The sequence below is a fragment of the Petromyzon marinus genome, chromosome 9 (assembly GCF_048934315.1).
Source record: "Petromyzon marinus isolate PM22_M1 ecotype Great Lakes invasive population chromosome 9, UKy_Petmar_22M1.pri1.0, whole genome shotgun sequence".
Lineage (NCBI taxonomy): Eukaryota > Metazoa > Chordata > Hyperoartia > Petromyzontiformes > Petromyzontidae > Petromyzon > Petromyzon marinus.
The window spans coordinates 9,336,237-9,362,696 of NC_133675.1; the positions used below are offsets into that span (position 1 = coordinate 9,336,237).

Genomic DNA, 26,460 nt, shown 5'->3' on the forward strand with positions numbered 1-26,460 from the left:
GATGTTGCCATATGCGGCGCTTTTAATGGACCGAAATCTCTCGCAAACAGGGCGATTACATGCACATCAGACACGCGGGCAGCCTGTCCGCAGGAACAGGGTGACTTGACGTTCACAGGGGTTCTCGTCGGACATTCATCACTCACCCGGTGCTCACCAGTTTACGCCGGGAGAGTGGGAAACCCGTTGAGACCCCGACGGCTCACGACGGCACCGCACTCAAGACGGACTCAAACGCGCGCGCGTCCGTTGTAGGAGTTTGAAACGGGAGCTCCAGTCACAGACAGGGTCATTGTAAATGCTGGAGCGCATACGCATCGCCGATGCCGCCGAGGTGAAATAACTGAGTCGAATGTTTATGCAATTTCAATGTCGTTTGTATAAACTACAAACAGTGCGTTTTTTCAAATGACTCCTTGTCTATTGAAATCGGTGGGCCACTCGTAGTTAGGGGCCGTCCATAATGACGTCACGCGATTTTGGACGATTTATGACTCCCCCCCTTCGTCACATGGCGTCACAAAAAGTCAAACCCCCCGCCCTCAAATATGACGTCACAAAGAACTGCCCCCCCCCAAAAAAAAACATGCTTCAAATCGCTTTAAACTCTTGTCATTGTAGTGCGGATTTAATGTGGCGCTGCACTCTGATGTTGTAGGAGAAAACATTTATTTTAAGTAGAACGTAGAAGGGAAACAATAAAATATTTTTATTATTTTATTTTTATTATTTTATTGTTTTCCTTCTACGTAACTTTACCGAAAGAACCAAGAATATAAATCGCTGCAGTCACGAAAGCTTTAAATCAAAATTTAAGTATAACGCGTTGTCTATATTTATTTAAAGTTGCGCATTTTTACGTGACGTCACATTTCTCACCCCCCCCCCCTCGTCACACCCCCCCTCCCCCCCTAAGTGCCTGACGTCATTTATGGACGGCCCCTTACCGGAGTAGTTCTCTCTAACGTGGCCCACTGCCGCATTCCCTGTCAGTGGGTGCTTACCTGGCCACAAATAAACGGACATTGGGCTATCAATCTACACACGGTGCATGCACTAACTTGCGAGCATGGGCATGGGCGATTCACGTATCACCGGGCTGCTCCACGCAAGATGCATGGGGCAACGAGCTCTATGATGCAGGGCTGCGAGAGAGGAGACCATCCAGCAGTGGATAGATCGTGACTTGTGATGATGATGGCGCGTGATGTCTGTCTTTACATTGTGCACAATGTGTTGCTGCTTTGCAAGGTAATTATGCCATGGATGGATGATGATTGTGTATGCCCGTAAAGTGTTTACATTGAATGTGTTGGTGGCGATGAAAACTATCATGGTGGCAGTGGTGTTCACGATGATGGTGGTGATGGTGCTGTTGTTGTTGCCGCTGATGATGGTGGTGGTGGTGGAACAACATGACATGTATACGCACAATCTATGGAGTGTTTGCTTTACGCGATTATATATTAGATTGATGATGATGTTGATACTGATTTGACTATCGCTTCTGATGATGGTATTGCTGCTACTGCTAATACTGTTACTGATAAAGTCACACGTTACAGTACAATTCTAATTCGGATACAGATCGTATCTACATCTAAATGTGCATGTCAAGATGCTGTACAGAAGAGTGAGCATGTGTATTAAGTGGCGAAAGGAAAAGGAGGTCTTGGGCCTGGAATTCAGCAGGGTGAAGGGAGTCAGCAGAACGGATTGCTTTGGGAAGCGAGTTCCAGATTATGGAGGCATATGATAACACACACACACATACAAACGTGACACATATGATAACACACACACACACACAAACGTGACACATATGATAACACACACACAGAAACGTGACACATATGATAACACACACACAAACGTGACACATATGATAACACACACACACACACACGTGACACATATGATAACACACACACACACAAACGTGACACATATGATAACACACACACACAAACGTGACACATATGATAACACACACACAGAAACGCGACACATATCATAACACACACACACAGAAACGTGACACATATGATAACACTCACACACACAAACGCGACACACATGATAACACACACACACACAAACGTGACACATATGATAACACACACAGAAACGTGACACATATGATAACACACACAGAAACGTGACACATATGATAACACACACAAACGTGACACACATGATAACACACACACACACAAACGCGACACACATGATAACACACACACACAAACGTGACACATGATAACACACACACACACACAAACGCGACAGATATGATAACACTCGCACACACAAACGCGACACATGATAACACACACACAGAAACGCGACACATATGATAACACACACACACACACAAACGCGACACATGATAACAGATAACAGACGCTAATAATAACAGATTATGGGGGCATCTGATAATGTGCACACACGTGCGACACGTCACACATCTCGTTGCTCGCTCCACGTGCCCAAGAAGAGCACAGACTGCGCCGTCTGGCACAGGTGCATGGCCACCTCTCCACGCAGCCGCGAGGCGTCTCGGGGGCCCCGCTTCCTCGGCAGCTCCGTCACGCTCTCTCGAGCCGTGAAGTCCCGGGGCCCGCGGAGGCGAGAAGCTGGGACCCTTCGGCCACGACCCTGCAACGCGCGGTGCACCGCTTCGGCCCTCCGACCGCAACCACCACCACCACCATCACCACCACCATCACCACCACCATCACCACCACCACCACCACCGTCATTGCCGTCGCCCTCGTCGTCGTCGTCGCCGCCGTCGTCGCGACCGTTGTCTCGTTCGGCCTCCTCCGCTACCCTGTCGAGCACGAACGTGCGGAACCTTCGCCGGCTGCCCGGAGAGAGCTTTCCGCCAGCGCGGCGGCGTTCCTTCCCCGGCTTGGACGTCGCCTCGTCGTCATCGCCGTCGTCATCGCCGTCGTCATCGTCGTCGTCGTCGTCGTCGGGCCACACGCCGGGCGCGCCCCCGGGCGGCCTCGCGATGTCCGTACGGGGGGCGCTGCTCGGGTTGGTGCTCACGTTCCAAGGCTCACGCGGGGTCAGGGTCGGGAGCGCGTCGGCGACCCCGCGGGCGGTCACGCTCCCGGTGCACAGGAGGTTGGTGCCCGGCCGGAGCCTCGTGCCGGTGGTGCGGCCCGGCGCGTCCCGCGATCGTCTCGCCGGAGCCGTCGTCTCGGGCAGCCCCCCGCCGGGCTGTCCGCCTCCCTGCCCCCCCCGCCGCTGCGGACCGCGTGCGTGGCCCCCCCGGCGTCGGCGGGAGTCGGGGACCGGAGGCGCGAGTGGGGGGGCCGGGGGTGCGGGAAGTCGCTTGTCCTCCAGCCAGCCCAGGAAGGACATCGCGTTGACGAATTGGCGTTCATCCTGTGTGCGTGCGCGCGCATGGAGGGGAACGGCAGCGCAGCGGTTAACACGCTGCGCTGCGAAAGCCGGTTCGATTACTGTTCACGGCTGTCACCGGTGACGATTATTTCAACTGGTCCTGGGCCTCCCCTAGGTAGACTCAGCCTCAAATGGTTACCTGGTGCGGTGTGTAAACATCGCCACCGGGGAAACAAAGGCGGCTGGGCGTGGTGCTAGCCACCAAACCCCTCGTGTGCCATGATCAATATATAGAGATGAATAGTGTACAGTGAAAGACAGAGACACATCGATAAGGAGAGAGAGAGACTGATACACCGTGACAGAGAGACAGAATCACACAGACAGACTGAATTACAGAGACAGAAATGCAATCATATGAACAGAGACACAGAGGCAGACACACAAAACAACAATGGCAAATAACTTCTACACCCTACAGAGTCCACGGGTGGCTAAGCTGGCACCACAGATAACTGGGTTCGAATCCAAGTTTCAGGCGCCACTGATGAGACCAGGTTCTCAAGTGTCATGCCTTGATGTACAGAAAAAACCGTCACATTAAATTGGGGTTTTTCATTGAATTCGGTTAATTTCCAGCTCTGAGAGTTATAATGATCACTTTTCCCATCACGCTATGAACATTTCTCCGTCGAAGGGCACGTGTGGAAGGCACAGCTTGAAGGAATATCAGATGTAGTTCTGCGATATCTTCTCCTGCGTGCTGTTCTCGCTGTGACACACAGCTCTGTGAGAGTTCCTCACGGACAATTTACCTCGTGGAACGACGCCAATAATACAATTGTACAAATGTGGGGAATGTTTCCACCGTATAAATATATTAATTAAACATACCTATGGTGGTGCCCGGCCTATCCATCTAACAACCACCATTCACTTTCCATCAAGTCAGTAATTTCACCCAGCGGTCAGCATATTCGCTTTAGCCACGCCGCAGGTATAATGGACCGTGGGGCCAAAACACCGGCTAATAAGGGGCATGACTCATTAAAGTGATTATGAAAGATCACCATTAATGAGCCGTGACTCATTTCTCACGCAATCGCCGGTAGGCGTGTTCTGACCTCGCATTTGGCAAAGTGTCGCTTCTCCTTTGCCAGGAAGTGTCTTCCCATCTTCAGGAGCTCGACGTCCTCCGTGGCGGCCTCGTTCTTTTCGTCCATCCACATGACGCTGGCGAGGAGCCTGTCAACATCCAGGGCAAGCAGAGCCATCACCTGTCCTTAGCGTCGGCGACCGGCAGTGTCTGCAGGCAAGCGGGGTGGAGTTGTGCGGCACGGTGTGGTTGGCATGGGCCCCCCGTGCAAAGAATGACATGGAGACCCCTGTGCAAAATCTTTATTTTAATCACTTTTTTGTTATTCTTATTTGTTCTTTTTGTTTTCGTGCCATTTATTCATTAGTTTATCCATTTTTTTTATTTTGCTTGGCAGCAGGGTTTTATTTGCTTGGTGCGTATGTGCGTGCGCGTGTTCAGCTTCTCTAGCGCCGTGCGTAGTCAGTTGCGTATTTGAGATTTGGTACTTTTATATAATTAACGTACAGCCTTGTTGTATGCTGTTGGCGTGAATGACACTCCGTAAAGTGAAAGCATTGTTATTTATTTCCACCCTCCTCTTCATAACCCAGCGCCTGGACCCCTCCGACCTGTGGGTTTCTGTGCGGTTGCATCAACGGCATCCCCTACGAAGGCCCTCTGCGAGCCCGAGGCTTGGCAACAAACAGCCCCAACCTGACCAACCCCCCACCAGCTATCGCCACGGCCCTGGTGAGCCCCCCCCCACCCCGACTCCCCAACACCTCCCACGCGGCACCTGGTGCACTTGCGGTGGCCCCACAGTCTCGCCAGTTCCACTGGCCGGTGCTGGCGAAGGTCGCGGGCCGAGGGGTCGGCTCCGGCTTCCAGCAGGGCCCGAACGCAGCCCAGGAGCCCCTCGCTGGAGGCCACGTGCAGCGGAGTCACCGAATCCTCGTTGCGCCTGGGCAGCAGCATTAATTCCGTCGGCACGTTTAACTTCAAGTCACAGTCTCAGTCACTGCTTGGTTTAATCCGCAACAGTTCGGAACGGCGTTCCGGGATATGCTTTTGCAGGCTACGTCCATCTCACCTTATTTTGCCCTCATGATACCTGTGTTCTCCCCACAGGAATATAGGAATGCAGGGTACAATAATATAGTATAACCTTGTGCTCGAGTGAGATATATGGCATAGGTGATGAAATCAAGACCATATGATATAATTCGCAAGTCAACCATTGTGTACCAGTGCCACAGCCCAAACCCTAAATATGAAAATCACTCACGGCTAAATGTATTGGATTAAAATAATGCCTACCAACGATGAGCTAATTGTATCTCAGTGCTGCCTGGCAAAGGAATAATCGGTCTCGTTGGGCTGTCGTGTTAATAAAATGGGTCCACATTCACAACTCGTCGAAGGGGCTGACACACGTCGCTTAAGCGACTTTCCCAATTGCTAGCGATGGAGACAATGGAAGATTTTTCATTTTAAAAAATGTGATAAAAAAATCTGACGGGAAAAAACTTTCGCCAAGCCCGCGAATCAGACCCATTGAGTTAAATATATAATTCTTTTTTACAATGTGCGCAGAGAACATCGCTAGGCAGCTATCTCCATACCGCAGTGCTTTCCGTGTCAACACGGCATGAACAATCGGCATCGCCATTGTCATAATCATTGTCCTCAAAACTTTATAATTTGTCTAGAGATAATTGCCATCTTGTACCATCACTGTCACCACCATTGCCATCATAGGGTTTGGATGAGAATTGAATATTTTAACACGATTAAATAAAGCATATGCAAAAAGAAGTGTCATCATAATCATCATCAACATTGATTCACCACCACCGTCATCTGCACAACTATCATTATAAACACAATCATCATGAACTCTATGAGCACTACATCACTTAATCACCAGTACAACGTCATGATTATCTTCATCAGCATCATCTCCACCACAACTACCACCACCAGGACCATCATCATCACCTCCGTCACTATTGTCACCACTACCATCACCATCCTTACAACCATCAAAGACAATATAAAGATCCCCCATATACTGTAGCCTTTAACGGACCATTGAGGCAAGTGCTCTTAGCGAGCACTTATTAAGGCCGGCATGACAAGCAACGGGGTGGGTTTGCCAGCACCAAACCCGGCCGCCTTTGTCTCCCCAATGCTGTTTACTCACTGCACCAGGTACTCACTTAAGGCTGAGTCGACATAGTGGAGACCCAGCATCGGTTCATATATTTGTTACTGGTGTTAGCCGTGAGCGGGAATCGAACTCAGGTCACGGGGTTCATGGCTCCACCATCATCACATTCCACCACAACCATCATTCTCAATGTGAACACCATTACCACCTCCACCACCATTACCACCTCCACCACCATCACATCGACCATCATCATCCTCATATCTCAACACTGCAATCACCACCATCATTATAATCACAACCACCACACCACAATCAGCAACACCACCACCACTACACAACGAACGCCTTGTCCATGCATCCATCCACTCATCCACACAGCTACAGCAGCAGATCCGTCTGGAATGCGCTTCTTTCCGATATTAGAAAGTTACTGGAGCTATGCACTTTCAGATTTAAAACAAATTTACTTCGAACTGCATTTTGTGTTTAGTTTGTTGTCCTTCCCCTGCACATCGGATTAGCATGGTTGGCTATGTACGGTGTGATATAAGTTCAACATACATACAGCTGAGTGGCCCTTATCTGGTAAAATAAAACATAGTTTAGTTTCATTTTATTTAAAATTTTACTATACGTTGCGTTTATATCGTTTGTTATTGTCACGTTCTGAACCCGCCCCTACTGGACATCTGTGAAAAAAAGAGATTAATATCGCTCATCGGATTCCTCCAAGCGCAAACAAAAACCATCCCGACTTTGAGATCCGCGACTCACGCGTTGACGCGGGCCCCTCTCGTGAGCAGGTAGCGCACGCACGCCAGGGCGCTCCGGGCGCCCCGGCGCGCGTTGCACACCAGGTGCAGGGCCCTCCACCCCGTGGAGCTCGCCAGCTCCACGTCGACGCCGTGGCGCTCCAGTAGCCGACGCAGGCAGCTCAGGCGGCAGTGCAGCGCGGCCACGTGCAGCGCCGTGAGGCCCTGCGACGTCGAGGAGGGGGGGGGGGTTACGGGATCGGAAACGATAGCAGAATCAGACTGTTTAGTGTTGGGATCCGATGATCTTTGCAGCTCTATTGTTTCCCCCCGCAGATATCCAGTAGGGGCGGGTAAGAACGTTACGACAACAAACAGTACAAAAGCACGATTGTCGCGCAAGGTACAGGATAGGCAAACAAATCACCCCACAAACATACAAGTAGAACTAAACCATCTCCACCCTAGCAGGCAACGCCCACTGAGGTAGTAACATACCGTTAGAACGACGACAAAAAAAAGCCCAACGCAGTCGCACTGCTACTGCAAGGGATCAATCCACCTGTATGAAGCCAGTATGGCATTGATGATGTACGTACGACATACGACTCTGACCAACATATTTTCCTTTCAGATAGTGTGAACTTTGAGAAATGTCTGAACTCTCTCCCCGTGCTTTTAATGCTTCGGCTTAAGAGATTGGAATAGTTTTGTTTTTGTAAATTGAAGAAATTGTATGCAGTGCACATTTTCTCAGGCTTGTTCCGTCCTTTGGCTGCCAATGACAATTAGTCTCGACCACCGGCCATCGCCCCCTGCCAGAGTCCACTTTTATCAAACTTTCTTTATTCAGGCCCTCGTATTGTACGTGTGTGTGTGTGTATTATATATTAAACGAGGTGGGGGTTACTGCCAGCAGGAGAAAATAAACAGGACATATTGTGAGACACCGTAGGGCTCGCTCCCCTCAACATGTACAGACGGAGTAATTCTTCTGAGTGTCCTGACAAATCTCGTTGCTGCTTCAATTTTCCTGCCTCATTTCTCTAATGACCAATTAGCCCGAGAACATGAAATAATTGGTTCACATGGTGGATGCGGCGTGTGTGGTAAATATTCCACAAAGGCCTCTGCCGTGTGACCCGAACAAAGGCACGTGACACGTAACACCCGTAGGACCATTTACATTTGGACCTGGATTTTTTTTTCAACGAATAAATCCTCCCTCGCTACCGTAGCTCCCGTTCAGACCTGCAGCGTCCGTCCGTCCATCATCATCATCATCAGCCGAGATCAATCCACTGCTGAAGGCCTCTCCACATCGTGGCCATCCTTGACGGTCCCACAATGTAACAATCCACCCAGCACCTGTACATTATCTCGTCGCTCCATCTCCACGAGGGACTTCCTATGAAGCGCGTTCCCTCATTTGAATGCCACTCCATCGTCATTCTCGCTCACTGGACGTGTCCTACCCACAACCCCCTTACTTTTCTTCACAGTCAACATGTCTTTAACATTATTATATTATAAAATCCACATGTTCCATCTCCCAGTGCAATCTTGAGCCTGTGTCTCTCCATACGTCTTTGTGGACCCCTGATATTTTCTTCCCTCCCATCTTTGTCAGTGTCCATGTTTCTGATTTATATTTCATAGCAGGTGAATACCCACTGATCACATCAATAGCAAACATGGCATATTTATCTTTCATCCATTATGGAGGAGTTGAGCAGTGGTACAGCAGTTAGTGACTGGTGCTTATTGCAGCCCGTGTTGAGACAACGCTTTTGTACGTGCCCGCATTATTTAAGTGGCACGTGGTTTTTTAGCGTTTTAGTTTCATTATCGTGCTTTCATTGTCACCCCAGATCTCCTCTTGGAAAATAATACATTTGGTCTCAATTGGTTCTCTGGTTCTCCCCGGGGCTATTAAAGAGACGACATGAATGTATGGGCATTCAGCAGCGGAAATTTGAGGCGGTTCACACCGATAAAGCTCGAGAGACGAAGCGTGTCAGCTTTTGGGGGGGGGGGGGGTCACACTGCATGGGTTCAACCCTTAAATAAATAAATGTGTGGCCGTGCCGCGTTGGAGCAGTATTGTTAACGCGTTACCCAGGTAACGTCCACAAAAAAAACACAGCATGGTTACGCTACGCAGCTCACGGCAAAGCTGTTTCAGACAAAACTTTCATTGCCATAGCTATGGGCATTTGCGGCCGGCCATTAATGGACAAAGCAGCGAATGGGGAGGAGTGGGGGGCGATGCAGCCAGCTGCGAGCGGTACCTGACTTAATCGCACTCTTACAACACAATGCGTAAGGGGAGGCAATTCGAGTCATTTAATCCCACCGTCATTACCATCGACCATGGTCAACCCGACGCTGGACGAAGGCCTCGCCAAAGCCAGAGCAAATCACTCATGATAGTGCCCCTCCATTCTGATTACTTTCAGCGGGAGGGGGTGGTCCTTTTAACAGGAGACGCCAGAAGGAACCACGGGACAAACGGGAAAGGCAGCCCCGGCGGTGAGCCGGCGACAAATTCCTTCCCCCACGAGCTCTGCCTTCCTCTCGATATGTTAAGATGTGTTCAGCCGCCACTTAATGCGTGTTTGCAGGTTTTGAGGAAACCGGGAGAAGCCCGGAGAAAATCCACGCGCGTGACAAGGTAACAGCATCCCGTACAGATGGAACAGGCGGAGTCCACATTTTCAGAGCCCTACTTTGGAATTTTCTCCCCCATGGAATTCGTATTCTCTAGTTCAATTCAATAAACATATTGACCGTCATCTGTCACCACATTCTCTGGAATATAAGGCGTTCTGAAAAGTCAGATGCACCCCAAACTTTTGTCCTGTGTCAATAAAGGTACATTATACAAATCTGGTCAACAAAGATAAAGATCCCCCATATAGCCTTAACCTACTGTTGGAGCAAGTGCTATTAGTGAGTACCTATGAAGGCCGGGACACGACGAGTGGGTGATGTGGCCAGCACCACGCCCGGTCGCCTTTGTCTTCTAAGTGGCGATGTTTACACACCGCACCAGGTACTCATTTGAGGCTAAGTCTACTTCGGGGAGGCCCAGTTCAGATATTCGTCACTGGTGTTGGCCGTCAGCGGGAATCGAAATCGGGTGGCCCAGGTTCGTAGCGCAGCGCACTAACCGCTACACTACCGCTTCCACACACACGCATGCACACACACCGTCATCATTATCAACCACCATAAGCAATCATCTTTCAAGTCATCGTCACACGCACACACACACACACACCTACCGGGTTATAAGACGCACCCCAAACAACGCTTTACAATGCAGGTGGGAAGAATGCGGCTTATCATCCGAAGAATACGGTACACCTCCAACAGCGATGTGTGTCACTTGGCCGCTTGGCAGTGCTGGGCCTGTGATCAGCAACCGCGATGTGAAAACCAAACAGCGTGGAACAAAATGGCCTCCATCTACTTGGTGGTCTCCTGGGCTTGGTCTGCTGATGTGCAACGTGCGGTGTGGTGGTGGTGGTGGTGGCGGCGGCGGTGGGACCTCTTACGTGTCCGTCCTCCCGGAGAAGCGACCCGGCCTTCACAAGGCTCAGCTCCATCCACGCCACGTCTCCCACCGCGGCCGCCAAGAGCTCGTCCGGTGGAGGAGGAGAAGCCCCGACCGTCGGGCCGGGCCATGACCCTGAGCCGGGAGTCCAACTGGACCCGGGACCCAGGGGCCGCGACAGGAAGGCCGACATCTGTAGCTACGCGGCGACGTTAGCCGGGAACCTGCGCCAACTCACGCTGCAGGCAACAACAATGTCACGTCCCCGAAGGTTGCCTTCGCAATTTCTCGCAATCTTCAACAAACGTCGAATATTCACTCTGCCTAGCCAGAGTGCACCGTGCACCAAAGATGTATGTATGCACCGTATGTCGAACTTCTTTCGCGCCGTACGTAGCCAACCGTGCTAATCGGGAGGTGCGATCGAGCCGGTGTCGCCATGGTTAAGACACTACGCAATGGAACCTCGGCCGCCCGAGTTCGATTTCCGGCCGCGGTTCACATCAGTGGCGAGTGACCAGTCCTGCGGTCACTTCACCAGCCTACGCCGGTGACCAGCGTGGTGAAGTATGGTTAAACAAGCCCCATGACCGACACGACGCAGGGAGGCCTTCAATCCGGCAGCGCATTGACAAAGGTCTGCCGATTATGACGATAGCACAACAATTGCTGTCGTCAACGTAAGATTACATCTTGCACTTTGAGCCGCCTGCCTTAAGCCTACGGTCACAATTGTGACGTGTCGAGTTACATTCGACACGCCGCCTACATTACTCCTGATCCCCGAATCCCCCCAGAAATTCCCACTCCCGAGTAATTCTTAACGATGGATGTGTATATACACACAGCCCACAAGGCGTAAAAGCAAAATGCGAAAGCCTTAAATAACCGTGAGTTGATATGGACGAGTAACAACACCAACTAGAATGTTACCTTTTGATTCAAAGCATTCGTGACTGCAGCGATTCATATTCTTGGTTCTTTCGGTAAAGTCAAGAATCAAGAATTTGAATGTTACCTGTCCCGGAGAGAGAAGTACGGTTACTGTTATTGTCCCTGCGGGCAAATTCTGCCTCCAACCCACCCCGGCGCACTTGAAGCGGATGCATCCCGGCACTGGGACGAAAGTATCAACAAAACCGGTCGTCAAGGAACAGGCGTCGCCACACGCACATGCGCGCACGCACGCGCGCATGTGCGTGGGTGCGTGCGTGCGCGCGTGTGTGGGTGCGTGCGTGCGTGCGCGCTATCGTGAACGCCAGACGTGAAGAATGTGCTCGCGTCAACAAAAGGGCTTCCTCCTCATCATCATCATCATCCTCCGTGGTGCATTGGGGCCTGGATTGCATTGCCCGGACGACGGGGAATACGTGAATGGCTGGGGCGGGCGGGCGGGGCGGGTTGCTGAGAATAATCCACGTTAATTACTGTGCTGGGTGAAGAGCAAATGATGACGGGTTCCCAGCGTGCACCATAAGTATGGGAAGAATTCCGAGTGCGGAACGATAGGTGGCTATTAACCAGCAAAGGCTCAAGTTTAATTCTCGACCGCGACTAATGTCATCATTAGGGGCGAGTGATATCTAAAGCTGTCCTGGATCCCCTTCCCACACCAAACTCGCACGAACTAGTGTGGTGAAGTATGGTCAAACAACCCCCGGTTTGGTATGACGCCTCTCGCACGCACACGCAGATCCCCCGTGTAGCCTTAACATACTGTTGGGGCAAGTGCTGTTAGCGAGCACCTATGAAGGCCGGAACAGCTCACGAGGGGGGTGGGTGGTCAGTTGCACACCGCACCAAGTACTAATTTGAGGCTGCGTCGACACATAGACACATACTGTATAACCCTTGCACACTCACGCAGTTACACTCTCACACAGCCCGTCCTACACACAGGGTTGTCCTCCCCATCGCCTCAGCGCCCTTCTCTCAGCTATTGTCCTCTTACTGGTCATCGGCTCCACCCCTCCTCTTCTCTGTTGGCCACTCTCAACACTCACCAGACACCACTGCCAGTCACACACCAGGCATTCACCTGACATCTGACCCTCACCAGACACCCTCGCAAGACACCGCATCAACCCCATGACACCACCACTCACCAGTCATCCACCCGACCCTCACCGGACGCACCTGACACCACTCAAAAGGCACTCTGCTGACACTCACCAGCAAACATCACCCTCCTGAAACTCGGCAGACATCACCGACTACTCACCTGGCACCAAGGCCGTAATTATAATATATATTGGGGGGGGGGACGCATCCCCCCCCCCCCATATTCAAATATGCTCAAAATGCCCCTCCCAACATATTGCTATAAAATAGATTTCTGTTTATATGATTGTCGTTATGATTGTACTTTATGAATCCCTAATCTCTGCCATTACATTCCATGAAACAAGAAAAGGTAAAAAAGAAAAAAACAGAGCAATGTAAATACAATAATACACTATTAGACATTATTGTAAAAAATGAATAAAAAGTCCATCCTATGTGTTAGTGAATTTTTTTAATATTTTAGGCAGGAAATTCGTTTTCAAATTCATATTTTTTTCTGGGGGGGGGACCCCCACACACCCCCTGGAAGATTTGGTCCCCTCCCCCAATGTTGACTTCATGGCTACGGCCTTGCCTGACACTCACCAGGCCAACTGCCGCAACACTCACCACACCACTAACACACCCATGACAAATCGAGAATTTGTACCGCTACACTGCACCCCACGCCACTATACCACTACTTGAAGAGACTACACTATCAGAGCACACACTACACCAATGCTGTTCACTACTACACCGTTACACGGAACCACTCGAACACGATACCACACGATTACACCACTAAACTGCACCTCCCCCCCCCCTCATTCACTCACTCATTCCTCCCACATACACTTACTCATGCCTCGCAGTCATTAACTTACACAGTGCTCTTTCAATCATCCCTCTTTTACTCACACATTTGCTCATTCGCACACGCTGTGGGTCTCACGAACAGCCGCAAAACATTTGATTTTGCAACGCCCGTGGGCGTCGTTTTACTGTCCAGCTCTTGAATTTGACAGTACTGTACACATTCGCACAATTTGCGAAACGTCTGTTTCATTCGTCCCACCGTTTAATTCCACCGTCATTCAATCACTTACAACTTCTCCTTATTACCTCGTTTAACCGCCCGGGCTCCCAGATGCTTCTCCTCTGATGCCCTGGACCAGCCGTTGCCAGGGACTTCTGTTGCCGGGGATGCCGTTGCTAGGCCGACGGTTGGTCCTCGCGGCGAGCGGAGAAACGTCTTATTTTGTAGTGCACATAACCATATTCTTGGTTCTTTCGGTAAAGTCACGTAGAAGGGAAACAATAAAATAATAATAAAAAAATATAAAACAATAAAATTCTCACGACGTTTCGACTGCAACACAAGCAATCATCATCAGGTGTGAAAACGACAGCAAGAACATTTTGAAGAAAGTGGCGTTTTTTTAACGTTAGCACCACGGAGAGCGATTTGGCAGTTATTAAGATGGACGAGTCCATCTATTTCGATTTAAAGCTTTCGTGACTGCAATGATTCATCTTCTTTGGTTCTTTCGGTAAAGTCACGTAGAATGAGAATAAAATAATAAATTGATAAAATAAAATAACACAATAATATTCTCACGACGTTTCGGCCACAACACAAGCGGCCTTCATCAGGTGAAGGGACGAGACTGTCTGGTAGGACAGCACTGGAGTGAAAGAGCCACGCTCTCGTCCCTTCACCTGATGAAGGCCGCTTGTGTTGTGGCCGAAACGTCGTGAGAATATTATTGTGTTATTTTATTTTATCAATTTATTATTTTATTCTCATTCTACGTGACTTTACCGAAAAAACCAAAGAAGATGAGTCCATCTATGTTCGGAAAAGAGGAGGGGGGAGACGAAAATAATGGATGCGGTCTGAAAGCCACCGTAAGCGCAAACAATCAATTAAGACCCGAAATGGTTGATCAAATCCTTCCAATGATTGCTAAGCCTGAATCCATCTTCTCGGTTGAAATTGTCTCTGTGTTTGTATATGTGGATAGCCTCATGAACGAATCTCTCATGGTAGCCAGATGGCCTGCAGATAACCTCTGTCTTGGAGAAGTCAATGTCATGTGAGGCTACTGAACAATAACAGTGATCTGCCACGGCCGAGGTGTTGGTCCTACCGTGTTTTAGGTCCGCTTTGTGTTCACGGATGCGGTCCGAGACATGTCGTTTGGTTTCTCCAATGTAACTACTACCACAGAGGCAACTTAGTTTGTAGACACCAGGGTACTGTATGTCCGGAATCACATCTTTTACAGACGGAACCAGATCACGGATTTTATGCAATGTGTTGAATCGGACCTGGATCTTGTGTTTATTCAAGATTTTGGAGATCTTTTTTGTGATCCACGCAATGTAGGGTAAGGTAATGAATGGCTCCTCAAGAGGGTCCTTCTTCATGGTTGGAGTGATAGCTTTGCGGATTGTGTAGTCTGAGTAACCATTAGCCTTAAGAGCTTGGTGTACGTGCTTGAGTTCACTGGCTATGTGTTCCCGGTCGGATATGCATTGGGCTCTATGGTGCAGAGTCTTGACGAGGGAATTCTTCTGGGATGGATGGTGGTGGGAATCCGGTTTCAGGTAAGCATCCGTATGGGTAGCTTTCCTGTAGACAGAGTCGGTCATTGAACCATCAGGTCTCTTTTTATTAGGACATCAAAAAAAGGTAGCTTGCCATCTTTTTCGACGTCCATGGTAAATATGATGGCTGGGTGTATGGAATTGATGTGGTCGAGGAATTGGTCTAGAGCAGGCCGGCCATGTAGCAAGATGACAAAAGTGTCATTCACGTACCTCTTCCATAAGGTTGGGCTCAGAGTGGCAGTCTGGATGGCGTCAGTCTCAAATTTCTTCCATGAAAATGTTGGCTACAACTGGAGATAAAGGGGAGCCTATTGGGGTGCCCTCAGTTTGTTTGTAGAAAGTTACATTCCAAGTGAAGTATGTATTGGTTAAGCAGTGTCTCACCATGGGGGGTACCCCAGTGTTTAGTCCTTGATGAACCAAGTCTTCAATAATTGCGATGGTGTCAGGTACAGGAACTTTGGTGAATAAGGAAACTCCATCAAAACTGACAAGCAGGTCGTCTGGGGACAGGGAAATACCCTTGATTGTCGATACCAGGTGAGTAGAATTTTGTATCGCAGAGGTGGTTTTTCCATTGAAAGGCCGCAGGATTTCAGACAGAAAACGAGCCAGTTTGTAGGTGGGGGAGTTGATATTAGAGACGATGGGACGAAGGGGTGTATCTACTTTATGTATTTTGTTAAGCCGTATAATCTTGGTGGCCTGGCAGCAGAAGGTTTCAACGAGAACTGTTTGGTTTGATCAATTAATGCGGTTGAATCAGAAATGATTTTGTTGGTTTGTATGACGAGGCTGTTGGTGGGATCTCTATTTATTTTTGTATAGCTACCATCGTTGAGTAATTCTTGAATTTTGTTGTTATATTCTATTTTATCCATGATGACAGTGGCATTGCCCTTGTCATCCCTCTTTTTAATTTATATAATTCAAAACGCTCATCTTTGCTGAGGTTGCTAGCTGGCATCTTAGCGTTTTTGAGGGTTGCAGCGATTTCAGATCTTGATATGTCTGCAGCGATGTGACCCAGGCCCATGAGAACCACGTCTACTTGGGCAATGATATCATTAGCTACGTGACTTTACCGAAATAACCAAGAATATGAATCCCTGCAGTCATGAAAGCTTTAAATCAGCACATAACCATGTTAAGCTTCAGGAGTTTTTGAATTATGTAGTCCACGTAAGCAGTTTATTTTTTAATAGTTTCGCAAGGAAATGCCGTGGAGAAGAAACGCGTTTTTGTTCGGACATCTGAAGACGATGGGCTTTCGATAGTTACCGAAAGTGTATACGTAGCTTTAAAAAAAAACTGTATTTGTATGAGGTTCATTCAAAGTGGTACATACATGCAGACACACACATAGACAATGGAAGAATCGTATAGAACGCATAGAGAGAAACAAAGGCAGGAAAGAACGGAGAGGTTGGCGCTTGCTCGTAAATCACACCAAGAGGAAGAGGAGGAACACGTGGATCAGGGAACAAACGCAAATCACGGACATCATATTGACTATAGTCTTCGTTCTTTCGGTAAAGTCACGTAGAAGGGAAACAATAAAATAATAAAAATATAAAACAATAAAATTCTCACGGCGTTTTGACTGCAACACAAGCAATTATCATCAGGTGTGAAAACCACAGCTTGTGTTGCAGTCGAAACGTCGTGAGAATTGTATTGTTTTATATTTTTTTTATTATTTCCCTTCTACGTGACTTTACCGAAAGAACCAAGAATATGAATCCCTGCAGTCACGAAAGCTTTCAATCATATTGACTGTTCGGGAAAGTAACACGCGCCAATAATTGGCGTCGCCGTGGTGCATATAAGTAACAAAATAGATAATACACTTCCTTGCCATATTGTTCTCCCCACGTAAGAAAGTGTTTGTGTGTACATCACATCAGCCACAATGGCCCACTGCGAATGTGCATTTCCTCAGCAGCAATTGACTCAATTCAAACAAACTCTGCGGCGGCCTTCTCACTCGGCGGTCGGAAACGTGCGTGGTGCTTGTTGGGCCAGGACACGTCGGGGCCGATCGCAGGGAGAGATCGATGGCAGATGGCCGAGATGGGGGACGGAATGACAGGCAAAGGAAAGGAGGGGGGGGGGGGGGGTGCTCCAAAGAGGACGACCACGACGGAGAATGAGCAATGAGATCAGTTCGCGTGCAGGAGAGAGGTGAATTGTGAACTCATCAGGAACGTGAGCAATGAGATCAGTTCGCGTGCAGGAGAGAGGTGAATTGTGAACTCATCAGGAACGTGAGCAATGAGATTAGTTCGCGTGCAGAACAGAGATGAATTCATAATAAAGGTTTGTGGGTTAGATGGCGTTATTTATAAATGTGACGCAAGCCTCCACCACCCGTCATTGCAAATCAGCAAAAAAATGTGTCACGTTGACAAAAGACAAATAGTTCACTACTTTAGCCCACCGGTGTGTTGAAGAGTGGATCCACAACATTTACAATGTCAGTACACCGCTACGCTGGTAATTACATCCAGCATCTTCGGGCTATTTGCCAGAATAGTGAAGCCATCCACCTGCTTCCGGTCTTAAATAGTGCAGGATGACGTCATCATTGTTGAACCCCATCACGTTTCGCGATCAGAGGCGGAGGCGAGGGTGTATGAAATTACGTAATAGATCAGTAATCAGCCACTTAGCATGTGACTCACCTGTAAGGAATTGCAATATAAGCGCGCTTTCTCTGTGATGAACGCTGCACTTTCCGTCGTTTTCATGCAGGGGGCGCTGCAAACCTACGCACCCCCTGCATGAACGACGGAGGCGCAGGGACAGACGTTCGATTACGTTGGAATCGATCTGCAGATGGCGGTCTTCTCGCACGGCCAGCAGCTCCGTGTCGCCTTATCTCGATCGCGCAATCCCAAACAGGTGAAAGTCCGCATCGAACCGAACCCCCAGCAAGGCGATCTACTTAACAACGAGAGAAAATTCACACGAAGTGTCGTTTTCATGGAAGTCTTACAGATGTAAAATGATATAATATTTTAATGAAGAAATACAATTTTCTAATTAAAAACATAATACAATTCAAAGATGTTTCATTTTAAAACTTTTAAAGGGAAGATCGGGTGCTTGCGTGAATGCGTCGTTCGTATGCAATATTTTTTCGTGACTTTCCTGGCCGATGGCCGTAAATGGCAGCTACTTAATAATTCGCTTCCAGGCTGCGTTGAGTCTGTATCTATCACAGCGGTTGAAATTATTTTAATTCTTCTCAATTTCGATTGATTCTCATAACTAGTCTTAGCCAGTAATAATTAGTTCTGCATAACACTTCAACGTTATCAGAATCAATTGAATGTCTTTGTTGGCAAGCATGCTCTGCCACTGCTGACAGCTGTGTTTGGGAGAATTTAATGTTCCTTTGGTGTTCTTTCAGTCTAACGCTAATGTTACGTCCCGTCTGTCCAATATACCACTTACCGCATAAGCAATTGATCCGATATACACCTTATGTTGATAACTTCGGTAATTCATCTTGAGTACAAGACACCAGTTTTTAAATTTTGTGTATCGTACCAAATCTCATTTAATGTTTTGCTTTTGCAAAACACGGGCTAATTTGGCATTCAATGCTCTCTTAATTTGAGCATTATTGTAGCCATTCAGTCTTAGTGCTTCTTTAACATGTTTAATCTCTTTCCTTAGACTTTCACCATCTGAAACTGTCTTTGCCCGATGTATGAGCGTCTTGATGAGAGAGGATTTCTGTGCTGGGTGATTATCTGCATTCAGATAGGCATCAGTGTGCTTTCCCTTTCGGTTGACGCTGTGTGTTATTTTGCTATTTTGACCGCGTCCAAGCAAAATATCCAGGAAGGGGAGTATGTTGTTCACCTCCATTCCCATGGTAAACTGAATGGCTGGGTTTTGTGCATTGAGATGATTTGAAAATGTATTAAATGTATTTTTACCATGTGGCCAGACAACCAAAGTGTCATCGACATATCTAAACCAAAGAGATGGTTTTCATGTACTTGAGGCAAGTGCTCGTTTCAAAGTTTTCCATGTACAGATTTGCTATAGCAGGAGACAAAGGAGAGCCCATTGTTGCTCCTTCCTTTTGTTTGAAGAAGTCACCTCTCCATAAGAAATAAGTGTTATTTAGATGAATTGTGAAATTATCAGGACCATGAACAATGGGATCAGTTCGCGTGGAGGAGAAAGATAAAGTTGTGAAATCAGCAGGACCATGAGCAATGGAATCAGTTTTCGTGCAGGAGAAAGATAAAATTGTGAAATCATCAGGACCATGAGCAATGAGATCAGTTATCGTGCAGGAGAAAGATAAAATTGTGCAATCATCAGGACCATGAGCAATGAGATCAGTTATCGTGCAGGAGAAAGAAACAAATTGTGACATCATCAGAACCATGAGCAATGAGATCAGTTATCGTGCAGAACAGACAAGATGTGTGAAATCATCAGGACCATGAGCAATGGGATCAGTTATCGTGCAGGAGAAAGATAAAATTGTGAAATCATCAGGACCATGAGCAATGGGATCAGTTATCGTGCAAGAGAAAGAAAAAATTGTGAAATAATCAGGACCATGAGCAATGACGACAGATTGAGAACGACTTAATCGGATATTTGATGGACCACAGCTTATGATGATTATAGGCAAACAGCTTAACCGTATTCCGTTTAGACATTTTGTCACAAATTTGACAGGTGTCGGATAACCAGCAGTGAATGGGCGAGGCAACTTCATCCACCCACACACATCCCATACCCTCCCACCCCATCCACCCCCTTAACTCCTTGTCAATTAAGTGGGACACTGCTAACCTGATTTAAATTATCAACGCCTTCTGCGGACAAGTCGGTGTCTGCTTTCAGTTCTTTGTTTGAGCGCGATCTCCTGGTTTGCGTGCGGTGTTCTTCAGCTACTCCGGTTCCTTCGAACGTGTAAAACTAACCTCAGACGAATTTGTCAAACATGTCAAGAAGGACACTCTGAAAGAGATGACATATATTATATTGATAGTCAATAAGTGTGTTTTGTTGAACTGGATATCAACAATAGGTCGCGTCCAAGTGGACATTCACCGATGAGATGGAGCGATGAACTCTGCTGACGTCAAGGTGCTGGGTGGATTGTATGCACGTTGCACTTCTTTTGCACCGTACGTAGCCAACCGTGCTCATCGGAGGTGCGGGGAAGGGCAACAAACTAAAACGCATGCGGTTCTAAAGCAATTTGTTTTCAATCTAGATTTAAAAGTGGCTTCCAAATGCTGGAAGAAAGCGCGTTCCAGACGGCCGCAGAAGCGTATCTGAAAGCGCGCGATGCGGCAAACGTCTTTGTTCGATGACAAGCCAAAAAGCCGCTGCGAGGATGACCGGAGTTTGCGTGATGCTCCTTGACGAGATCAGCATCGCTGGACCACGGGAGATGGTGACAACGGGCGGCATTCACCCAGCAGTTGATCGAGCTTGGCTGATAATGATGTATAGACCTACAATAGAATACGTGGATTTGATTTGATCAATGTCTATGATGTACCTCCTATTTCTAAAACACAAATGTCAAGCGGAAATGACCGAAGTGGACCCTGCGCTATGTCGCGGACATTAAAGAGCACGTGATATCATTCAGCATTGAGTCCCTGTATCATAGCCTAGTGTAGAAGAGTAGTCCAGATACTCTACAGGGCTCCCTCTAGTTGAAGCCCTTCCGCCAGCCAGTAATTGCAGGCCTGCCCCTTTACCCCTTTTTACCACCGCCTACATCCCTACATCTTAAAGAAATTGCGACTTCAAAATAAGACCTATCCACAGGAATAGCCACTCGCGAGAAATGTCGCCACTCTTCCATTTGACTCTTCCTCCGTGTTCCAGACGCGCACATCTGAAGAAGCGCGCGGTCATCTGTGTAGACCGCAAAAAGTGGCTGGGTTTCGTTGCACGGCGCCCGCTTTGTCGTCAAAGAGCGCAAATCATCACCACACGCTCCACGTATTGAAGGACCGTAATGCATCCCCCCCTTCACCCCCCGCTTCTGGACCGTGTTGGCCACTTCCAACAATCACGCAGTGCCACGCGCAAATTGAGCATGGCGGGGCTTCGGGTTCTTTGTGTTATCGCGGAAATTACTTTTGTTGTGCCCTTTGCGGCGCTCGCTCGCGGAAACCTTAGCTTCCCCTCGAGTGTGTGTGGGTTTGGGGTGGGGGGGTTGTTTGTTGCTTTGGCTCCCAACCGTTTCGATTGGACGTGAAAACCTACGCGTTAAATTAGTACGAATGCTGCGGGATCGTCGCGGGGAGTCGGTGATGCGGCGGTTAGCGTACTGCGCCATGAACCAAGCAATGTGAAGTTTCAAGCGCAGAAAAGTTGATTGTCTCGTCGATCTTCAATTCGGTTCAACAACTCGGTATTCATATTGTAAACGTTGTGGCTTGGCTCTCCAACACACCCGCGTGCTGTACTTGTGACGAATTGCCGTTTTATGTTTACGTGACAACCCTGACCAGTTGGCTGTGTCGGGTGGGGTGGCGGGTTTTTAACGACACAACATTTATAAATTTAATTGATTTAACCCCAATTTGGCTAAATGCTATATGTGTGACTACAGGCGGACCAGCGGTCACTTGAATGTATCTCAGAAGTAGCTCTACGGTTTTTGCTTCCATGGACTCGACTATTTATCGCATGACACCCGAGAGCACAATCGGAATGAAAAGGAGAGGGAGAAAAACGTCGTTCAGTAAAGCACTCGTGCATAAACGGTCTTGCTGTTTTTATTTAAGTATATTCGAACTATAAATCACCGCTATTGCCGCTGATGCCGGATGGCATGCAGGGCAACATATGAAGAGACATCCGCATACGTTTGAACTGTGTACATTGTGAAACCGCACCCACATGTTGAACTGTGCCTCGAAGCACAATGGGAGAGAATAACGCACTGCCATAGGACGGAACTTACAGTTATTCTTGCCGATCGCAATTCATTGAAAAGGGGAGCTTGACACTTCTACGTTGGCCTCGCATCGTTGGCAAACGAGATGCTGAAGAGTTGTTGCTGGTCTGTGCACGGGTCTGTTAACGTCACATTTAAAGGCTGCATAGATTTTTTTATGTTGGGGAGTTGCTGTTGCTGGAGGTGATGTAGGCTATCGCCAGGGTCCAGCACGATTCACGAATGCACCTCTCACTCACGTTGACTCGAAAAGCAATCGCCTGAAATGTTTGTAGAATATTTGTCTTCTCGTATATATTGTTTCATCAACAGAGGACATTAATGCGTATATTTGTATATGTTCCATACGTGCAGGATGCGAATCAAAATATGATAGAACAGGGGACATTAAAAGTAATCGCAGGAACAATGCATACAACCCTCCTAACATGACCCAACTTCTCCATTCCGAAACACGTAACATTGGCACTTCGTGTTACACCTGACCATCACCATTGTCAGCCATGATCCAGAGGCAATGTCACGTGGAAAGAAACAAATGCACGACGCGAGTGAGAAGCAGTTTTACAATTTTTTTTTGCAATTGGTGACAAAAACATCGATGCAAAAGTACCGTCTTTTAACAATTTCTTTTGACTTAAATAATTTGAAGAATTAATGGGAATAATATATAAGCCTCGTCGAAGCCGTGCCCTTTTTTTATTTGCCGTGACTCTCTTTCATCCCCTAAACCTTTTATTCACCACCCCTCATATGCATGCACTGCATATAAAAATTATATTAAGAACACAAATATATGGGCAGGCTTCCCAGCTGTCACACAGCACACCGTCATCGCCCGCAGCGCCGTCCAGGCACACGGAGAGTCGCTACGCACACGGAGCAAACAGCCACACGACGTTACGCTACTCGAAATGAAAACGCCATCCGTTGGAACATGCACGGGGGGGGCGAGGCGGGTAGTGGTGAGCACACACACACACACGCACACACACATGCACACACGCACGCAGACATGCACGCACGCGAGCATGCACAGGCGCAAGCACGTGCGCATGCACACACGCACGCATATGTGCGCACACACGTTTGTTTGTATGTATGTATGTAATAGGGTTGAGAGTGAGGTCGGAGTAAGCGCAGGGTCACGGCAACATTTGCGTCGAAGCGAGTGTGTCTGACCCCGACGCTAATCCGGGGGACGTGACAACCGGCTTAAGAGGGTGCCTGGGGGGGGGGGTGGTGGGGGGGGGCGAAGGAGGGCACTCTGGCAAAACGGGCAGACAGATGCCTTACCCCACTCACTCACTCACCCGTGCGCCTCACCCCACTCCCTCACTCCCTCACTTACTCGTGTGCCCCCCCCCCCTCTCCCTGTCCATCAATTCCCAGTCCGACCCCCCCCCCCCCTCCGTTCCATCACGCAACATTGGCAGAGGCTGCGGTGACGACAGAGGTGGCGTTGGGACCCGCTGGCACGCGTCACAGCTTGGCGGCGTTGGCCTCGCGCGGGTAGAACTCGGCGATGGTGCTCTGCGGGATGCGCTTGAGCATCTCCTTGGGGAAGATGCGCAGCAGCTGCCAGCCGATGTCCAGCGACTCGAAGATGGTGCGGTTCTCGTACGCGCCTGGGCCGAGCAAACGGAGCGAGCATGGGGGGGGGGGGGCAATGTAGCGTCGTCGCCGTCATATCGATGTCAATATTCATCGCAAAGTCAAGACGTCAAAGTGAATGCTGTTTCGAATGAGCATTGAGGCGGTGCTTACTTTCTTGTTTATTGGCCCTGAGCCCGTTGTGGAAAATCCACATTACTCTGTTGGGAGTGAGGCTATCTCTATACGGTAACCACTGCTGACTTCCCAACATTGTGGAACTCGTTTTATTGACCCTTGAGGGAGGATGGCCAAGCTCCAATTTTATAACAATATTTAAAGTAAGTTACTTAGTAACCAGCATTTAAGATGTCATATATGATGTCCCATCACCATGACCACCTCCGTGTAATATTCTTAATAAGTGCATAGTTTGTAAACGCAAAACTTATGCTATGTATAATAATAAAAATAACCTCGATATATATATCTATAGCACTTGGTTAAAATGCATTGATAAACATGATTCATGGTTCTCCACCATGACTTGTATGATTATATTTCTGCACCCGGCACACCATATCCAGAAAACCTCTAACTATGGCCGTGGCAATATTGTTCCATCACTGCAAGCATCTTAGCCGCACTAATCAGGTGCTGGAGGATAATATTTTAGACCTGTCAACACTGTGTGTCTAATAATAGCACCACACTCATTCACTTCTGCCACTCCAAGGGTCTCATGCAGTATTAGACATGACTGGTGTGTGCGTGTTAATGTGTGGGGAGCGGCAGCGTAGCGCTTCGTCTGCTGAGCTGCCACCCGAGTTCGACACCCACTCATGGCCAACACCAGTGACAATTATCGGAATCGGTCATGGACCTCTCCTAGTTCGACTCAGCCTCAAATGAGTACCAGGTGCGATGTGTGAACATCGCCACTCGGGAGACAAAAGCGGCCGGGCGTGGTCTTGGCCACTCGCCCCCCTCGTGTGCCGTGTCGGCCTTCCTAGGTGTTTGCTAACAGCACTTGCCCCAACAGTCTGTTAAGGCTATGCGAGGGATCTTTGTCTTTGTGCGCGACGACGAGAAGCACGAGATTGCGGCCGTGCGTGACGCAGGTCGAGAACCGCTCTCTCACCCTGGGCGATGAAGGTCTTCTCGAACTTCTGCAAGAACTCGAGGTAGAGGAGGTCATCGGGAGTGAGCGCCTCCTCCCCCACGACGGCCTTCATGGCCTGGACGTCCTTGCCGATGGCGTAACACGCATACTGCGCGCGCACGCAAACAAGGGACACGCACACGGGACACGCACACGGGACATACAGACTGCTTTCTCCACTGCCAACATTCCGCTTATCCACCGCGTAGGTTTTTACGGTACTGCTGTAAGCGTTTTAGGTTTGCATGAACTGAATATTCAGGCACTGAGGAAGAACGCTGGACTTTGCATGAAACGTCGGACGTCGTGCTGAACGAGATACGGTACAAGGCCAAAGCCCATCGGGGAGCTGTTCGGCTCAAAATCGAAAAACTCAACACCAAATGATGAAGGTAATGCAGCATGCAGGCGATGATGTGAAATGTAATGTGTGCTGGTGCCTACAGATCACGCGAGTCCCTTCTCATACATCGCAAATGCAGGACCATTCTCCTGATTTTAAGACACACGTTTTCCGCCAGTATTTAAAAGCAAAAGTCGGTTTAAGCATCTTCTGATAGAGTAGGTGCATGTGTGAAACCAGATTTGTACGTCTTTATTTACACTGGGCACAAGTTCAATGTGTGTGCCACACTTTCCGGAACGTCTTATAATCTGGCGAATACGGGAATAAATACTTACACGCAAGACTTGATGCATGAATAGATTTTAATCGCCGAATCGATGCACCGTCACGCGATTATCATTTGTTTTGACACGTTGTACGGAGATGTGTGGGTCGGTCATCGTGCGAGGCTGACCAGCTGGTTTGAGACATCCGAGTGATCTTTCCTGGTCATCCCCTCCCCAATGGCCGACTTCATGAGACGAGACAGTGAGGGCAGCACGTTGATGGGAGGGTAGATCTATGAAAGACAGCGATCATCAACATCATCATCATCATCACGAACACCATTATACCAACGACTGCTATTACCATCGTAATCATTATCATTGTGATTATTACACGGTACATAAGGGGGTGAGTGGGTGGCCAGCACCACGCTCGACCGCCTTTGTGGCGATGCTTAAACACTGCACCAGGTACTCATTTTAGGCTGAGTAGACCTAGGGGAGGCCCAAGACCTCTTCAGATAATCGTCTCTGGTGTTGGCCACGAGCGGGAATTG

The 26,460-nt window shown here is 48.5% G+C and overlaps 2 protein-coding genes across 4 annotated transcripts in view; both read right to left on the reverse strand.

Annotated features, from left to right (window-relative positions):
* Positions 1-914: 914 nt before the first annotated feature.
* On the reverse strand, positions 915-12,208 carry LOC116940571 (uncharacterized). 3 transcript variants are annotated; one of them, XM_032950549.2, is made up of 6 exons: positions 12,001-12,208; positions 10,918-11,155; positions 7,380-7,582; positions 5,229-5,393; positions 4,479-4,599; positions 915-3,396 (listed from the first exon to the last, which is right to left on the reverse strand). In XM_032950549.2, the coding sequence occupies exons 2-6, from the start codon at positions 11,107-11,109 to the stop codon at positions 2,461-2,463; spliced, it is 1,617 nt and encodes a 538-aa protein (XP_032806440.2). In that variant the 5' UTR covers positions 11,110-11,155; positions 12,001-12,208; the 3' UTR covers positions 915-2,460. The 3 variants fall into 3 exon arrangements, with proteins under 3 accessions (XP_032806440.2, XP_032806439.2, XP_032806438.2); XM_032950548.2 differs by having other exon boundaries at positions 11,850-12,208; XM_032950547.2 differs by having other exon boundaries at positions 11,935-12,207.
* A 10,130-nt stretch (positions 12,209-22,338) lies between these two features.
* Positions 22,339-26,460, reverse strand: part of LOC116940570 (V-type proton ATPase subunit B, brain isoform) — a 36,794-nt gene continuing 32,672 nt past the window's right edge. Inside the window, exons 12-14 of the mRNA XM_032950546.2 lie at positions 26,092-26,196; positions 25,271-25,400; positions 22,339-24,164 (exon numbers count right to left, since the gene is read on the reverse strand). Coding sequence (XP_032806437.1) covers positions 24,019-24,164; positions 25,271-25,400; positions 26,092-26,196 — 381 coding nt within the window. The 3' untranslated portion in view covers positions 22,339-24,018. The remainder of the gene's footprint in view (positions 24,165-25,270; positions 25,401-26,091; positions 26,197-26,460) is intronic.

Coding starts and splice junctions, on each gene's coding strand:
- LOC116940571 (XM_032950549.2), bottom strand. CDS start 11,109: ATGTCGGCCTTCCTGTCGCGGCCCCTGGGTCCCGGGTCCAGTTGGACT. Junction 7,583..10,917: donor TTCTCCGGGAGGACGGACAC/GTAAGAGGTCCC, acceptor TCGACGTCGCAG/GGCCTCACGGCGCTGCACGT. Junction 4,600..5,228: donor GGCCACCGCAAGTGCACCAG/GTGCCGCGTGGG, acceptor GGATGTTGACAG/GCTCCTCGCCAGCGTCATGT.